General features: G+C 35.9%; 2 protein-coding genes across 2 annotated transcripts in view; both read left to right on the top strand.

The window, feature by feature from the left end:
- The first annotated feature begins 78 nt into the window (after nucleotides 1–78).
- On the top strand, nucleotides 79–6,254 carry LOC141909035 (epithelial cell-transforming sequence 2 oncogene-like). Its single transcript, XM_074799369.1, has 24 exons — nucleotides 79–127; nucleotides 433–628; nucleotides 717–752; nucleotides 855–1,094; nucleotides 1,181–1,318; nucleotides 1,388–1,484; nucleotides 1,581–1,825; nucleotides 2,111–2,244; nucleotides 2,353–2,479; nucleotides 2,555–2,670; nucleotides 2,750–2,934; nucleotides 3,020–3,109; nucleotides 3,241–3,423; nucleotides 3,509–3,612; nucleotides 3,696–3,758; nucleotides 3,888–4,157; nucleotides 4,238–4,374; nucleotides 4,537–4,605; nucleotides 4,697–4,918; nucleotides 4,994–5,150; nucleotides 5,227–5,292; nucleotides 5,396–5,490; nucleotides 5,582–5,754; nucleotides 5,850–6,254. The coding sequence occupies exons 2-24, from the start codon at nucleotides 515–517 to the stop codon at nucleotides 5,978–5,980; spliced, it is 3,192 nt and encodes a 1,063-aa protein (XP_074655470.1). The 5' UTR covers nucleotides 79–127; nucleotides 433–514; the 3' UTR covers nucleotides 5,981–6,254.
- Nucleotides 6,255–10,150: 3,896 nt separating this feature from the next.
- LOC141914836 (neurexin 1-like) overlaps nucleotides 10,151–18,571 on the top strand; it is a 47,357-nt gene continuing 38,936 nt past the window's right edge. The window contains exon 1 of the mRNA XM_074806159.1: nucleotides 10,151–10,577. Coding sequence (XP_074662260.1) covers nucleotides 10,151–10,577 — 427 coding nt within the window. The remainder of the gene's footprint in view (nucleotides 10,578–18,571) is intronic.

Below are 18,571 nucleotides of genomic sequence, written 5' to 3'. Positions count from 1 at the left end.
AAACTACTTAAGTGCTAAAAAATACTGCAAATAACGTGAGCCTCGTTCAGGTAAGAGATTTTCAATTTAGGACTGACTATTGTTTACATGTAACTAACGAAGCTTTCTCACTTTTTTCACTTGAAATGTAAGAATTATCCCATTTTCAAGTATATTTTAAGTTCCATAAATATGTTAATCTGGTGAAATGATAATATATCCATTGATGAATTGCTGTTTATATGGATTGGAGCGCGTTGATATTGCTAAATCCATAAAACGTGCATTTGTTAATTCAATCAAGACCAATATCAATGTATTTTATTTGAGGAACATCTAATGTCAGTAGTCACAGATTCTCGTCATATTTATTGCTAACCCTTTCCGATATCAAAAACAGGATGAACAACCTTACATCATTAATAAAGTAAGATTTATTACAATTTTTTATAGGTGGTACTTAATTTGAACTGGAGGAGGAACGCTGCAAACTTGAATTTGCATTATTCCCATTGGCAAATTGGTGTGGTGAATCATGTCGGCAACTACAAAAAAGAAAATGGCATTGGCACCTCCCAAGCCAGGCCGATTTTTCAAAACACAGTTTAGCACATGGACACCAATTTCTCATAAACCATCAAATGAACAGGTAATGACTTGACTGATTAAAAATGTCTATCTTTGGCCCGCTTAATGATTACAGTTGATTTAGACTCATACTTTATGTACATTTTCAGAGTTTTGTCGAAAGGACTGAGCTGGTTACTCATTGGGTAAGATCTTGATCAAATTTCAGCATTTGTCATGAAGAATGATTTAATTAATTGACACATACATAATAGTATAGGCCTAATGGATATACTTTTGTATTGTAGTTTGATCTGTGGACTGATTCTCAAAGAAAGAGATTTCTTGATACAATCATGCGTCATTGCAGCCGAAGCCAGCTCATCTTCTTAACAAACTGGTTCCAGGAGAGGGTGCCACTTCGTCATTTGGATTTCACGACCGTGTTACCCCAATTTCTGTCCTTGTATATATTTTCGTTTCTTGATCCTCGTAGTTTGTGCCGAGCGTCGATGGTCAGTTGGCATTGGAAGTTTATTACAGAGCAGGTTGGTCTTTCAATTTGAGAAGTTTTTTCTTTGTTAGTTATTTGAAAGTTTGTAATTTACGTACCATATTTCTATTCTTATGAAAGGATAACATTTGGATAGAGAAATGTGTTGTAAGAGGCTGGTATTTACCATATACACCAGGAGTTTGTGAATATAGTGCTTGGAAGAGGCATTACATCGCTTGTGTGCAATCTCTTGATAAACTGGGACCATCAAAAGATGTAAGAATAGAATAAGTGAAATTTCATTCAATAAATATTCACAATTATTATGTAGTATTTTCGTTGTAGATTTCAGCTCTATACGGTCGGGATAATGAAGTAGATGAAAAAATGAATAAGAAAAACAGTAAATTAAAGAAGAAAACCATGAGCAAGAGTGTGAAACGTAAGTAGGCCTACCATTTCAGAAGAGAGTAGAGGCATTTAAGCTTAGATCGGTTTCTATTATTTTCATTCATCGAAAAATTCTTCTGATTTGCAGATTGGATGCAGCAGTCTCGCCCTCCGTGGATGGACCCTGATAAGAAAGCAATGGATATATCTGATCAATCGCTATACCGTGATGCGCAACTGAATGATTCCATACAAATGGATTCAGTGAGAAAATCTGCGACAAAAGATAAATGGACAACAATCTTGAATACGTTACCAGAAAATGATATTGAACATTCGGTGTATTTTGAGATGGAGTCTGCACGTACTCCTAGACCAGCTGTTACACCCAGAGTAAGTTCATTTCAGTAAACAATAGAAGAATATAACATAATCTACTGTGTTTGACCCGGTAACAAGCTAATTTGAAGTATTTAGGCTTAAATGAAATAATTTCTCCTAATCGTCTGGGTCCCTTTTGTAAACTACTATTAAGTTTGTAATCAGTTCATTTCTATAGACTGTTATTGTTTGCTTCATCATGATCTTTAAAAAAGTAATTTACAGTTAATATAGGTGGCCGACCTGATGAGAAACAATGGATCAATTTTTTAGCCTATTAGCCAATATTTCTTTCAGTCTCGGAAGGTGAAAAATATGTCAAAATTGAATTTAAGCCAAATCATGGAGATACAGAATCTTGAAGAGAAACGTTTACAGTGCCTTATGGATCAACCATGGGAACCGCCGAGTAAGAAAATCATTCGTGAAAGGTAAATGGATAAAGAATTAGCATCATGTTTCATATACATGACAAATGTAGAGCTGTACTGTTATTTCATTTCTTACTTTTTACGAAAATGGTGTACATGTATTTCTAGAGCGAGCCTTGCTGGTGGTGTTACCTATGGACATGTACATAACGATGTTTATAATCACGCTAAGAACTTTCCAAATCTGAAAAATCCAAGAATTATTTTCATTTCTACACGTGTTCCTGCTGCAGATGTAAGTGAAGTTGTGATGAGAGGTGTGCTTGTTTTCATATGGAAATCATAAACTTTTTGAAATTGATTATTTCAGTTGCTCATGGAGGCTGTCCTGTCCGGGGTTATACCAATAATGTATGACTATGCTGCTACCACTCTTGAGTCATTACTTACTCGAATGGATATTGCTCTTGATGGAAGATTAGCAAAGTGAGTAATATTGCAATCATGGACAATGTTGAGTCTTTTCTTTTTAAATTTCTATATCATCAAATGCTACTATTTGTAGGAGTGTTGGTATACTGACACATTTCGAGGAACCTGGAGAAATAAGATTAGTGAATGGTCATACATTGGACATAGATACTGTAAAAGATCCTGAGTTACGTGAATTCTTTGAAAACATTACTATGCATACCCTTCCTTCTAATCACGGTGGACAAGTTGATCTTTTCCTGCCATTAGGATGTTGTGGTAAGTATTGGTGACGTTCGCTGTGAATGTTATTCATTTCATGGTAAGAATTGTAATAATGAGACTGAATTTGTTTGATATCTAGAACCAGGCATGGAACTATTGTTACAGCTGCAAAGAATTACAGGTTCTATCTTCACAGTTCCTACTGGATATCTTGGCAACTATAATCACAGTAAGTTCATGCCATTATAGCTTGTCATAATTTCTTGTTGAGATGAGCTAAACTAAAATATTCAATTATGAACAGACCAGCATAGATAGTAACAGAAGTTGCTCACTCAGTTGTTTCACTGATGATTTCAGTAAATACAGAATGGTTGATAAAGCCTGGAGATGTTCCACCGCCAGCTCTATATTTTGCCACCCAAAAGTTGAATTTGTGGTTAAGTTTTGCTGATACTGTCCAAGAAGCAGTGCGAGTTACAAGGAAGAATCTTCAGCCTTATTTCGATCAGAAACACAAAGATCTCTTGTCTAAAGTCGTAGGTATGTCATTATCGTACTGTAATCGTGGAAGTGTTCACAAGGTATTTCTTATGTTCTATTCTATGAAATATTCTATGGTTTTCAGGCCAAGTTGTGTTTGATGTCATGGTTAAAGATAATATGCAAGCTATGAAATCAACAACTGACCTTGTAATAGAAGGTCTTTCAAAATTAAATGACCAGAAAAGAGTAAGAGTATACAGGATTTTTCAGTTTGTAATAGATGCTTTAGAAAATCATTTCTGAAATGTAACGTTCATTGTTTTCCTTAGGTAAAACCAGTTGAATTCCTTGGAAATTATCTGTTGTCAACATCTGGCTCATTTGGATCTCAAGTAAGTCAGAAAATTTACCGGGGTCAATCTTTTTTCTCCGACCCCACTGCAGACACATGAATGCATAGGTGCATCATCCATAAATCCTTGGTAGAGAGTTCAGATAATTGAAAAAAAAAATCATTACAGACTATGGAAAATTCAGCTTCGCTGAGCAAAACAGACAAGAAAAGATACGAAGATGACTTTGATGATGATGATGATGATGATGATGATGATGATGATGATGATGATGCTATAGAGGAAGACTTAGAACAGAGTGAGGATGATGATATTCAAGAAAACATTGAAGAGGACATAGAAGAAGAACCGATGCAAGAAATTCGCAAATCAAAAACACAACGAGTGACCAAAACCATTCCTCCGTCCCCTAAAAAGCAGTCATTTCCGCTTCCTGAGGTAGTATTTACATGTATGATTCAAGTACCGGTAGTTGCTTCACATTAGGAGTGATTTTATATGATTTTCTTTTTATTTAGTTGAATCTGTCTCTGGCTGATCGGCGTAAAGGAGTTGCTTTGGAAATTCATGACAGCGAGCTCGACTATATGAAAACATTGGACGCTCTTCAAGAGGTGTATGTACAGCCCCTCCATACTGCCCTTTCATCAAATAGGTATGTTTCATAAATCATCAGAACTTTTGACCGTATGATTATAATGATAATGATAATAGTAATAATAATAATGATAATTAATTCGCTTATGAAGTAAAATAATGAAAATACAAAAAATTTGTTGAACTTGTGAGTATGATAATTTTCATTCACATGCCACAGGGCCATCATCAGCGCAGCAAATATTCAGACCATATTTGGAAATGCTTTGATCATCCTAGAAATAAGCAGGTAAAGGATTCACTAAATATTCCAATCATTCACATTAATCTTTAGTATACTTTCATTTGTTAATGGCAAAAACTTCCTTTTTACATTCCAGGAAATTTGAAAAGGAATTGTACAACAAAGTAAAAATGTATAGCCCTGCTCAAACACTCGGTGATGTTTTCCTCAAATTTTGTACTCAACTGAAGGCCTACACAAACTATATCAACAACTACCCAACAGTATTAACGACTGTAGAAAGAACTACTGAGCAATCACCTAAATTCCGAGCATTCCTCATGAGAAATGATAAGAGCCCTTCTACAAAGGGTCTCTCGTAAGTGAAAATTCGAATATATTTGATTCTAGTATATAATCAAATTTGTTGTTCATGAATGTGTCAATCTTGCAGATTACAAGACATTTTATTATTGCCAACTCGAAGAATAGCTGAGTATATAGCACTGTTGCTTGCATTCCAAATGCACACACCTTCAGAACACGCAGACAGAGGTGATTTAGATCAAGCCTTAGACTACTTGAGAAAGCTCAACCAATTTATTGCAGATGTAAGTATTGTTATATCGTACATCTACATGTGTTTGTATTTTAAGTTATCAACTCAAATATGTATTTGTATTTCAGAGTAAGGATCGATGTCAAAGAGAACTGCAGATTAAAGAATTGGAGAAAACAGTCCGCAATTGTCCAGTAAGTCTAAAAAACCTAATTTGGACAATCATACCATAATTAAACATCTCATTTATGTAAAGTTTTTTGGGGAAGTTACATAACTTATATGCTCTTCTTTCAGGTTTTATTGGAAGGTAATCGTCATTTGATCCATCATGAAGATGTCGCAAACTTGAGATTACCATCACAAGATTTAGAAATATCTCCAGAACTCAGGTTTGTTTATATCTGCCGGCAAACTGTTATAGATATTTAGTTCATTAATTGATGATCTATTAAGTCAGAAAATCTATTCTCTTTTCTTCAGGGTTTATCAACATACAGAGATGCTTGGACTATTCCTCTTCAATGACGCTTTAATGATCACTAGAAGAACTACCAAACATTTCCCATTCGATCGATCAGTTGAACACTTGTATCATTTCTTAGACAGCGTTCCCCTTACTAGGATAAAAATCTCTGACATTCCTGACTCAAAATGTAAGTACATGTAAATCGTCTTTTCTTTAAAAATTTTTCTTCAAAAGTTTTAAAATGCACTCGGGACTTAACTCTTCATTGATGTGAATTTCTAGATGTGAAAAATGCCTTCCGAATGGCAACTTCAAAGAGAAAATGGTACTGTTCAGCGAACACTTACGAGAATAAATTCAACTGGGTGAATCTAATGGAAAAAGCTATTAGGGCTGCAGTTGATGACAAGTGAGATAGAAAGTAGCAAGGGATACCAACACACTGGTTTAAGAATGACATGTATAAAAACTAGCGTTAAGCCTACTCTGATGTACCGGTATCTGTCCCGATAATCGACTATTGGTACTTATACATAAAAGACTACCTTCATGCTGGTGCACAATTGTTGATATAAGATGTGTTAGGATTATTTCAGATATGATATTTTTTATGCTTGTTACGAAGACTTGTTTATTTGTAGACTAGTACCTATAACTATGTTAATTGTTATTTTGGAGATCTGTTCATTTGAGCCTTTTGGCCTTAAAACAATTTATTTTGAATCTTTTTGAATATTTTCGTTAGCTATATCAAAAACTACTTTGAGTTTTTTCAGCTTCAAAAATATCTGTGATACTATTTTGTAAGTTTATTTTGTTTCGTCCATCCGTTTTTATTGCCAAAATATCTTAAGCCTATATATCATTATGTTTATGTATACATAAAACATTTTATTAGTTTAAAGATTAGTTGTTTATATGATACATTAAAATAATGAGAAATAAAACTGTCAAATATATATTCATTGAGACTTGTTTTCTATTCCGAGGATTTTTTTTAACTTCTATATTTCATTATGAACGCATTTGTCACTGATTTGTCATTTCGACCGGAAGGTGCTGCCGTCATCGGTTTGTATCCGGAAGGGATTCCCCAATGGCGGGAGTCATGAAACGCGAATTCGTTGAACCGTCTCCGTGTCAACAACAATTCTGTGGATCGTGAGTGTCAACACCCCAAACCTCGTGCACGCAATTTGTATTGTACCTGTATTGGTCGATGGGCCTAAAATAGCCTATATCCATCGAAGTAATCGCGAACCGAAGGGGCACCCGACGTGGCGAGCGCCAAAACGGCGTGGAAGCCACCACCGGGGGCAGTGGCACTGGCAGTGGGCCCTCCCCCAGACAATTTTAGTGTTCTCCAAGGCTATTAATTTTCTTTATGAAGAAAGATTTTACTAAATTTTGAGGAAAACTGACGAGGAGGATTCAATGAATCGTGAAACATTTAAATATATCCAATCGATGGCAGCAGGAGCGCAGGATCAGAGAGTCCGACTAGGTACTGCAAAAACGATAATGTGTTAAACCTAAGAAATTGATCAAAATGAAGTTATTTTATATACAACTCTGATACGAGCACCTGTGGTCCGGTGATGGTCAAAGATATCAGTCGTCCGAATTTTTCATTGGGTAGAAAAATATGTGATTTTCTTGAAGAAATGGGCATAAACGAAAGAAAGAACGAGGGAAGCCAAAAGGCAGGCAAAATAGCGTTTACTAAAATAATGCCGCTTTGGCAAAATATCCACTTCCAAAAATTATACTGATTTCTGAGATAAGCTTACCGATACTGTGTGTCAATAATTTAAAAACATTATATATGAAATACTCCACACTTGCAATGATCGCTAAAGTGTAAGGACTAGGGACTAAAGGGTAGAATCCCCTGATATCACCCCCCTCTTTAGATCCAGCCACCCACGATTCAGACTTAAAGTCGTATAGATTTGTCACTTCAGACATCTCTAACTAAACTAATCTGATTCTCTTGAGCTCCTTGTCAATTGATTTTCTATAATTTCTTTTCTGAACTCAATTGTAATTGATCAAATGTCTAAATTGTGTTCGTTGCAAATGAAATTAAAACGATTCCTCGTGACAAGTTTGGTTCATTACTTTCTTAATTTGGTTGTTGTTTATTCGTTATTGATTACCGGGGTCTCTGTGGGACCGTATACTACTCCCCATTCGACATATGTAGGTATATACCGGTGGATATGTTTGAAGAAATAGGGCTTATTGTATTTCTGAAAAATTCATTTAGATTCATTAGAAGTGTCTCGATGCTTTTAGTTACTAAGCTTAATGCATGCTTAATGGACACAAAATTCTAAGAAACTACGACTGTACTCATTCTCTGTACCATGATTCTAATTACAAAAAGCTGATAAAGTATTATTTTTTCGGTGAATCAAAAAGATTGTCATCGTTGTTCGGTATATCCTATCTAGATGGAAATTTATTGAATAATTTTTGGTAAAGCAAAAAATCTAAGTTATATATTACACACGTTGTATTTTATTTTCTATAATAAATTTGATCTTTGAAAACTGATAGTGTTTTTTTCCAGCGCTGGTAGAATTTTTGTTTTTTGTTTTGTTTCTAAAACAGATTATCAAAAGTTAGAAATCCAGATTCACCGCTGCACGTGTTCTAACGTGTTCATTACCTTCGTTATCAATCCATGACTGTAGCATCCATTGCTCACTTGTTAAAGAAAAAGATATCGAATACCCGGAGGCAGTTTTTTAGACGTGGAATGAAATTTCATCGAATTGCTGCCAGGTAAAGGTAATCATTAAAAAAGATAATTGATTTTGACAAAGAGAGTTTGGTGCGAATTGAAGTGAATTTTTCATTTCTAGGTAATCATCGAGCGTCGAACTCTTAAGTCAGTCTGCACGTAATAATAATTTAATCTGAAGTAACGATAGCTGGATACGATTCATTCTACATCTTCGCTCTTTGATCATGGTTGCTCCCAAACGAACAGAAGTTGATTCGACAATTTCGAAAAAAGTCTAAGACTCATTTAGATTGTTGGATATGGCACTTTCGGGAATTTGCTTCAGGCAAGCTATTTGATTTACTTCTACTCCCCTGTATTATCAATACTGCGTTTTATCGATTGATGGTCATCACTTTAAACAACATTGTCTACATGAATATTAAGAAATTTCAGTCTAAATATCAAATGTAGTCTCCCATAAAGAAAAGAAATCTTTCTTTTATATCGATAGAAATCATTCGCATACCGGTACATACGTATATTGTACATTCACGTATATACATATAATGTGCAAAAATGATTTGATGAGCATGACTTTTCTGTATCCAATTTTATCGGTGATGGTTTCATTTTGTTTCATCGATCATGGATTTTATTGTGATTCGCAATGCGTCCGTGTCAACGCTGGCAGCTGATGGCTCATTGCGTCGGGTTTACCGAATGCTGGCGCTACTGTTGTCACCTTATGAAGCTAACAGATGCGACCGCATGTCTGTCATTTAGCCATGATAGCGCGCAGTAAGTGACGACTACTTGTACTACATTTATTTTTCCTAACATCGGAGTAATAATTGGATATATACGAGATTTCGTTAAGAGAATGCAATGATCGTCTTCAGTGTAAATATGAACCTTTAACAATATTTTTATTTCGACCTAGTCTCGGTCTATTCGCGTTAAAACTTTTTTATTTCACATTCATCGCACTTTTTCCATTGTGTTAAATTCTCATTTGATAGTTCATTAAAAATTGATAAGAATATATGAGATTTCCGTAGTTTTAGAATTAGATTTCGTTCGCTGTTTCGGTTATTTTGATTTTTTTCGCAGATGAAAACACTGAGGTAGAATTTGCATCGCGGTTTATCGGTGATTTATTTCCATACCCTCGATTAAACTCGATGACCTAGTAAAGCGAAGTTTAAAACCATACATAATATTTGTTGAAATAATCGTGCGCCTCCGTTTTTGTTTTTGAGCGGATTTGATAACATATACACCGGGGTAGGTCTATGTTATGTGTGGAGGACGCGGTAACACCTGTCACAGATTTAAATTCAGCGGAATGTTTCGATTCCCATATGAAATTGTTCATTTCTCAACTGAAACCCCTCGTGATTTTGCAGACGTTATGTTTACGTCATGAACCTATCAGAATCAAGTAATTGATGTTAGCGTTTACTAGTATACGCATCTAATACTAATCCGAAGGGAGATATGCATGGATGATTTTTCATTTGAAATTGATTATAATGGACTTTTCGTGTACATTTAGTAATTATTACTTTTCGTGATATGAATAGACCGATAGACCGAAAAATATTATCTATGGACGAAGTAGTTTTTCATATTTATACGATGGATTTATTTTCCGATAATCATTATTTACGGTGTTACTTTCTGTTTTCAGATGTTTTCAAGTGGAATTGCTTACAATTGAGTGCTTCTTGAAATGTGACAGATAAAAAGGTACCGTATTCGCCGTTCCCTTCGGATTTATCGCCATTGGATTATCATCAAATGACGAGATAGATTTCTAGGCTGCATTCGGTGCGTAAATTGCAGCAAAATGTGGACTCTGGCATACTTTCTAATTGCTTTCGTCGTACCATTCAGCTATTCCATAGATTTGGAAGGTTCGCAGACTTCGTACGCTAAATATCAAAAATGGAATCCTTGCGCGAATGCTTCTTTGAGTTTAGAATTGAAAACACGCCGCGCGAATGGCTTGATTTTGTACACGGATGATGGCGGAAATTCGGATTTCTTCGAGCTGAAGATGGTACAAGGCAGTATACGCTTACGAGTGAATCTCGCTCGTGGTGCTACTATTTTGTCCGCTGGTTCTAACATGGATGACGATGAATTCCATAAAGTCGCGATCGTTCGAAACGACGACGAAATCACCCTGAAAGTTGGAAAAGGTCACATCGAAAATGAAATAACAAGAACCAAAAAACTCCAGGGCTATAATCGCTACCTTGGAGGAAAGACGCGTAATAGCGATGTCTATGTGGGGGGATTGCCATCTTCTTTCAGCTCCCAACTGTCTAAGCTTTCTCTCCCATCAGCGATATTTGAGCCGCATTTTCAAGGGTCTTTAAGAAATGTACTTTATTCAAATTGTTCGTCGAGGCCACGCATCCCCGTAATGCTGGAGCATGAAGGATTAAGGCGTTATGACGTTGACGATTGCCAAAACATGAACCCCTGCATGAATAAAGGATTATGCATCAGTACTGATAATGGAGCAAAGTGTGATTGTTCTTTAACTGATTATTATGGTGAATACTGCGAAAAAGGTAAATATGTATTTTGATATAAAGACATTTAAAGATTTATTAACTTTTCTAACCTGATTCTCTTTCCACTGTTTTGACGATATACAAACCGTTCATATTGTTTTGAGACGCTCTAACTGTTCGCAAATTAAAGGAAGATTTTTCTCCATTGTTCAAAAAACGAAAAAAGAAAATGACTTAAAAGCTATAGTTGGAAATCTTCCAAGCATGTTTGCTTTTCATAAATGCGAATAAACTTCCCATTTGCGATGACTTGGCAGAAGGACTTTATAGGCAGATGCTGTTCTTTGATATATTTGATCTTCTGTCTTTAATTACTGTACTTCGAAGATTCCCCGGGTATAAAGCTTCCGGATGAGCCCTTTTAGATGCTGATTCATCATTGAACCTTCGTCTTGGAGATTTCTATTGTCTCGATCTGTTGGTTTGATACGACGCGGGCTTCAACTGCTTCACCAGACTCGCTCATCAGAATGGTTCACTAGAATTCGTTACCCTTAAGAGTAATCAGTTGGTAGGTTACTTCTGAAGTCGGACCCTTGGGAAGAAGTGGTGGTGGTGACGTTAGAGGCTCGCTCATCAGAGAACAATCTGGCATCGACAGTTCAGGGATTTGAAGCAATCGATCTTAGTACTGGCAGGTGGATGTGTTGGCGACCAGTTTATTCCATATTGGGTATCGGATTGCGATTTGGCGAGATATTTGCATAATGTTCCGCGACAAGTTTGACGAATTTGATCCAAGTGTGTTAAACAGTATACCCCTATGAAATGTAGTATCTACGTTACAGCCAAGATGTCACATCATCTCAGTATATTCCTCATCAGAAATTCAGGTGAACCTTATCTTTGCCTCGTAATCCGCTTCATACAGGGTTTGACCACTGTTGCATGTAATAACTAACATGCAGTGTTGATTATTGAAACAAGGAAAGCCAATCACTGCAGATAATTGCATTTCCACATGATTCTCTGTCATAGTAATGTAAAGTGCACAACTGCGACAATAGACCGACCAGTATCACGTCTGCCCAGACTTTCCAGTTGCTATTTCAATTGATCGATGATACATATTCATACACTATACAACCATGAGAATGTCAGAGGTCTGAAGGTTGTGACATATTATCAGTTGAAATTTACAAGGATTGTGGTGGAGTCAGTGAAAGCAAATATTTGATATAGGATGATTCGCTGTCTGTTTGGATATGGGATATCAGCGATCAGCGAAAAAAGGATCGAGTCTTAAATCTTCAGCATCGAAGCGATTATACTAATGTTTTCTTTATATATTCTAGCCCTTTAGCCCACAGGGACTTGACACAAAATGATTTTGACCCCAGTATCCTAGGTACTATATATAAAAAGACTTTTTTATATATAGTACCTATAGGATACTGGGGTCAAAATCCTTTTGTGTCAAGTCCCTGTGCTTTAACCCTTTCATCAAAAAGTGTTTCGTTAAGACTTTCGGTGATACCGGTACTTAGATAGATTTATATATCATGAACATATATCCGATAAAAATTCCACATACTCCCTGTATGAAAATAGAAACTATTATGAAGATGCTTTGCATTAATCTCTCAGGAATATATGTATATATGTATGTAGAAGTATGGAGGTTTATACAGGAATCGGATGACAAGGGACGAAAAAGCGGTGACATTTTAAGCAGCTTCACTCCGGTGCAAGGTTACACCAGTTATTGATGGTCGTGCCCTGATTTATCAATTACCTATAATATGATTACTGATCGACTAATTGACCTGTACAGGTTAGTCGCTCATAAATCCTACACAGAATAGCCATTTGCTCGTAAATCACGTCTGTATATTCTTGTACAGCCATCAAATCCGTCAACTGACTAAAAATAACGTTCATTATGTGCGTGGACAATGGACACGTCGCGGTGGCGTTTTAAGAACTCTGGAATCTATGTTTAAAATCATTTCAGTGAAGATTAATGACCAGTCTAGTAATAACATCGTCACAAATCAATTGATATAAATTTCAAACTAGCCGTTTTTCCATTTATTACCATTAGCTATTATATCATGTAATCATATTTAGTCTATAACTTCAGTATATCACCATCATAATGTTGAATGTTTAAATTACACGCGAAAATTTCTCTTTATACCTCTCTTTATATGGGTATTACATAATTGAGGCCAAACCGCAATAAAAGGTTTTTTTTCCTTTTATTTACAACAGTTTCAAACACTCGCCCTTTTTTCTTAACATTTTGAAACATTTAGCATTTCATATCATATAAGACCATCATTTACCATCAAGGCCTAGGTACAGACATAGAAATTTGACCAAATGCTAAATTGACGAGTTGAAGGATCCCATTATTCGATACAGTCTGGCATAAGTTGGTGGTCGGTTCAGTTACATGTATCCATTCCGTCGGGGCCTGAATATAGGATACTGAATTAACTAAGGGTAAAATAAGACCGATATTAATTTTACATGTATCAAAAATAGCTCTTGCGCCGTACATCCTCCACGGCAGTTAAGCGACGAAAAGTCTAATAAAGGATGACGACAAAATAATCTGAAGAGTTCTTGGATAAACAGTTTTTACACATTCTAGTAATGTGCTAGAAATATCGGTCTACACCCGACATCAGTGTTTCATCGTGCATATAAACAAATTGATAACTCTATCGGTAATTGGGTAATGAAATGTAAATTGGCTGTTTTATTGCTGCGCACAGTATAAAGGACGTAATGATTTTTTATTATTCATTATACTCAATATAATTATGGCATCATATCAATTTCATGCTTTTGTTGTTCTTTTCATAGCTTTCCACGCGCTAATTGCGTTATTTCTATCTCCTCGTATCCGTAAAGCTGGGCAGAAAAGAAAGAATGAAACTGATTTGAAGGTCATTTTTGTACAAAGATGAAATTGATGTATTGATGTCTTGTAATCGAAAAAGAGGTTTGGTTATGATAAAAAAAGGAAGAGCAACCTCATCAAAGCGAATTGTGGTATATTCCCAAGTCCAGACAATTAATGTATTTGCTTATTTCTTCAATGCCCAGGTGCTATATTTATATTTAAGAAATGACAGTCGTGTTGTCCGTATGATTGCATTTTCTATATGAAAGTTGACCAGTGCCCGCATGTGGCCAATACTTAGGCGTGTATATCATGTGCAACGGAGATAAAAATTCCATATTTTAGGCTTTATAGTTCCCACTGGTCCAATGTCTGGGCTTTTTATTTCAGATTAATGCGAGCATAAATCAATGGCGTTAGATAGTTAATGGTTGAGATTGGAGATCCTGACCATGTAGTACTTGGGGAGTATCGATTCCGGGTCATGCCGACGCAATGCAATCGTTCTGTAATCATATTTGAGGCTTTCAGTTTTCGTCTTAGTCAATCCTTCCGTGCGAACTAAGAACATTCTCAATGTATTCGTTAACATGAATGCGTAGAAGAGATGTGCCTTTCACAGCACCATATTCACAGTTGTGGATATAATGAATGGGGAGATTTTTATGCGCGACCAAGTTGGTGTATGGGGATAGAATTTTGTTGAACGGAATATTTCAATTGGTGATAACTAGTTGTTGATAAGAATTTTGAAGAACTATTGACTGTACTTTCCGTGATCTTTCTTTTCTGTAAGGCGGTTGGAAAATTGATTTTTCATTTCAGACGGAACCCTTGACAAATAAGATCAAATTACTGGTGAATCTTGCTGTATAACAAAGTGGTTCGTGATATAGTGTATTACAGGGTACTACCGTATGCCTAACTGCGCACAGAGACGCCGTGATTGAAGTTCAGATAATACGTGCATCTTGAATAGTACCCAGAAGAACGTCTCGATAATATTGGAATCGATGAAAAAACCGAGCTGTTCCTTTAATAGATAAATGGCAAGTGGACGCTGTTTTACAAAGAATCTACCAAACACTTCATCAATATCGTTGACTGTGAACATAGTTTTCACATTATTGGTAATTCGTAATGTATTTCTAAAAGTGGCTATCAATTTTCTTTAGTTAGGCTTTACCGTAAAATGAAAAGAAAAGTTTTGCAATTTTGTAGACTTTCCAATTTCAACCTAATCATTTTTGACTTATTCATTCAGATCTGATTCATTGAGCATTGAGGGATGGGAATGAATTTTTTATGGTTTTCAACATACTTGTCACCGTTAAGTATGTTTGAACCGAACTGAAGTGTGCTATCATATATATTCCCGTCACATAGACCAAGGCTCTTAACATTTTCATGTGATGATGCTTTCCGGTGATCATGACAGATAATGACACTAAGCGTGATACCAATATTTCTCGTTCGGATATTGTTGGTTCACCATCTCTAACCGACATTCAGCACTTACTGTAGCGAATAAACAATCGGTAGATTATTTTTAACACGGAACGATTAGTTTTTTGTTTTCGCAGAGTGGGTTAGTTCAGTTCTAAATCATAAGGATTAAGATACATTTTCGAGGACAACAAACCCCGTGAGAATTATACATTTTTAAAATATATTTAAGCTATCATTTGTGAATATCATGACAGTTGTCTGTTGTATATGACGATTTATCGTCTTTATTATTCTGATTCGATTTTCTCTAATCATCCGTCGGTATTTTCTACAAGTTTACACGGCCGATTATATGTCAATCCGTAAGTATGTATGCATGAAAGTATCTGGGGAGACCTCAAGTGTTAAAAGGGTACATGCATTAAGTAGATAATTCTCCGGCAACCCGTCATCAATTATATGTGAAGTACCGAGGTATCATCGTCTGGTCGGATGTTTTATTGATGGTCACTTGATGAGCAGAATTAATCCTAGTAAATCTGTGTGATACTGTCTTTTCTGTATTAACAACGTTTCGTGTTACACCTGTACCTTGTCTCACGAAGTATAAATGATTCATATTTGATTGGAATGAATTATCAACTTCTTTCTTTGTAATCTGACGCCGGATTTCTGAAAATCACAACCTTAAAGCTTTTTTTTCAACTTAATTATACAGTAGCTCCCTTTCGTCGAAATTCCAGATCTTAAAACTCTCAGCTATGATTTAAAACCCAATTTAGCTCGTTCTTCGCTAAAAGATAAGCTGAATTATCAATAATTTGAGGTAAATATCCTACAAGGCAGGAAATGATATTCATCCCTGTGCATATATGAACTTCCAAAAACGAATACAAGTTATACTATATGTTTGTTTTGAAAATAAAGACACACTTCTTCAGTTCATTGTTTCAATTTGTGAAGCCTACAAATTAGGAGCCACCGTCACAGACATCGCGAAATCGATTTTACATCAGAAACTGAATTAACAACAAGACGTCGATTTAGTTGGGATCTGATATGATGTGATATGATTTATTTTCAAGTAAGATTTTTACAAAATTAATGAATAAGGAAATGTATTAAAGATGTAATAACATTAAATGAGGGACTGCTTTGAAGCAACGTTTAGCTTATACAAGAAAGCAGCCCTAGAAAAGAGGAAAAAATATACACAAGATCTCACATATATATCAATTTTGTGTACTATTGGAATAAGCTAATGGCCGCAGACATGTTTGTATCAGTGTAACGTTTTCAGAATATATTATGAACTAGATTAACCGATATTGTCGGATTGCTTTTTGCACCAAACTTACAGCTGTTTCAATTATTCACATACATATATAATATACTACTAAAAATTGGCCACCGAGTTTTGTTTATATCATCTTTTTGCTGAAAGTTATGATATCTTTTTGCTGGAAGTTATGATATTCTACTGTCGCGCATTTTTTTAAATCATATAATCGTACAGTTTTACGGCAAAAATGCATAAATGGGTATGAGAATAGTAAATAGTGGCATAGTGACAGCTTGGCGTTACCGGGGTAGGCTCAGTTTTTCAAATGCATATGATATTTGTTTGCTGCATGGTAAATCGTGTACATTTCTGTATATCTGAAGATTTGGAACAACGTAATTATGACAATCTCTACATCTGTTACCTGGCGCGTTGTGCGTTCATGAAAAACTAGGTATATGAAGCATGTTTAATGATTTTAACCGTACGAAATACAATAGAGGGTACATCAAAGTTACTGCATTGGATATGATACAATTGAGTCGCAGAATATCGATTAGCTACCGGTTTTCAAAAGATGTTAAAGAGCCGTATCCCTTGATGTTTTCGATTTCGAAGCTATGAGTCTGTAACGACCCAAATATCCCGTGTCAAAGTAGTACATATACATATATAACCGAATAGATAATCGGAGTCATATGTACAGTAATTACTTGGATACCGATCTGTTATGTTCAGTAGAAAATCTCCCCGAGATTGCTCAACTTGGTTTTTTCGTGTTCTGCAAAAGAATATCACTCTTGTATCCTTGTTACGGTGAGGAAATGTGCTGTTTAGTGGTATCCATTCATCATTCAACTGCGAGATATCTTGCAGTTGTCTTGATTGAGTACGCTAATTAGTATTCCCGCCGGAGACTGCTTTATCATGTCAGAAGACGAACTTGATCTCTGTCACCGAGTGTATCATCACAACGTTTGCTTCTTGTGATTCTGATTCATTTGCGAGTATTTCAAAATTAAACTTCAATTCACAATGATTCAAGTGGTAATTTGTCTCTACTTCATCGTCTCAGTTTTCTTCCGCGTTTTCAATTACAAGTAAAAGGCATCTTCAAACTCCATTTTAGAAAAAAAATGAATAATCGAAGACTATATGTGGCATAGGAATGCGTGGTTCGATGTTTTGATTCTTGAATGCGAGTATTTCCGCATCAAAAAGTTTCGGAATAAAACAGCGGAAATCAATATCGGATATTGGAGGAGAGACGCGGTGATCATCGGTTTGAATGTGGATTCACTCTGTTATATCCACGCGGAGCCAAGAAGGCCAGTTGATCAGTGAATGTGGGATTTGTGGTCATTTGCATTCAATCTAAGAGTTGAGTTTGCAGCACGCACCGCTAGGATTATAGGTATTCCCAGGGAAGATGGCCATTTCATTGCCTCTGCTTAGATTTTTCACCTGATTAAACAGTGGTGATGGATGTTGGTCACCACTCACGTCAGACCAAACTTTCCGCGGCCATTCCATCTAATCCAGAATTGATCAACAGTTCGCTTGACCTTTTCTTTTTCTAATGATAAAACAACTCAATTATTAGTAAGCGTCGAGCCAAACCAATGCGTTTTGGTAAATATCTCACGGTATCACTGACGAATGTTATGATAAGCATATTTTAGTAGGTAATTAGATAATGGGTATGTATTATAGAAACTGTGCGCGAAGTGCGAGTCGTGCAAACTGAAGTAGTGTTCGGTACACGAGGGAGGATTTATTTTGCAAATTGAAAGTCATGGCGTGAATACGCAATGTTTGTCAAGTAACGTTTTGTACTTCGCTGAGTTATGTTTTCTAAATAGGGAATGATGAAGATAGAAAGTCGTGGTAATCTTGATTCTGGCTCGCCGTGTCGTCATTTATCAAAACTGCAAAAGAAACGAGTAATTTCATTCTTCGCCGTCGCGTATGAATGGGATATACGTATGTCTGTAGTCCCTCGACGCTGATGAAAATTCCGATCGACGAAGCTTTAATCGAATATTTTTCACAATTTTGACACGTGTGTGAACATTTTGAATTGAACGATGAATTTCTCGA

The sequence above is a fragment of the Tubulanus polymorphus genome, chromosome 1 (assembly GCF_964204645.1).
Source record: "Tubulanus polymorphus chromosome 1, tnTubPoly1.2, whole genome shotgun sequence".
Taxonomy (NCBI): domain Eukaryota; kingdom Metazoa; phylum Nemertea; class Palaeonemertea; order Tubulaniformes; family Tubulanidae; genus Tubulanus; species Tubulanus polymorphus.
Note: the sequence above shows the minus strand (reverse complement) of the source record. Positions and strands in the feature narration are given on the sequence as shown.

Excerpts from the sequence above, each read along its gene's own strand:
- LOC141909035 (XM_074799369.1), top strand. The coding sequence starts at position 515 with ATGTCGGCAACTACAAAAAAGAAAATGGCATTGGCACCTCCCAAGCCA. Across the intron at positions 1,095-1,180 it reads GGAAGTTTATTACAGAGCAG|GATAACATTTGGATAGAGAA; the intron begins GTTGGTCTTTCA and ends TTCTTATGAAAG. Across the intron at positions 1,319-1,387 it reads AACTGGGACCATCAAAAGAT|ATTTCAGCTCTATACGGTCG; the intron begins GTAAGAATAGAA and ends TTTTCGTTGTAG.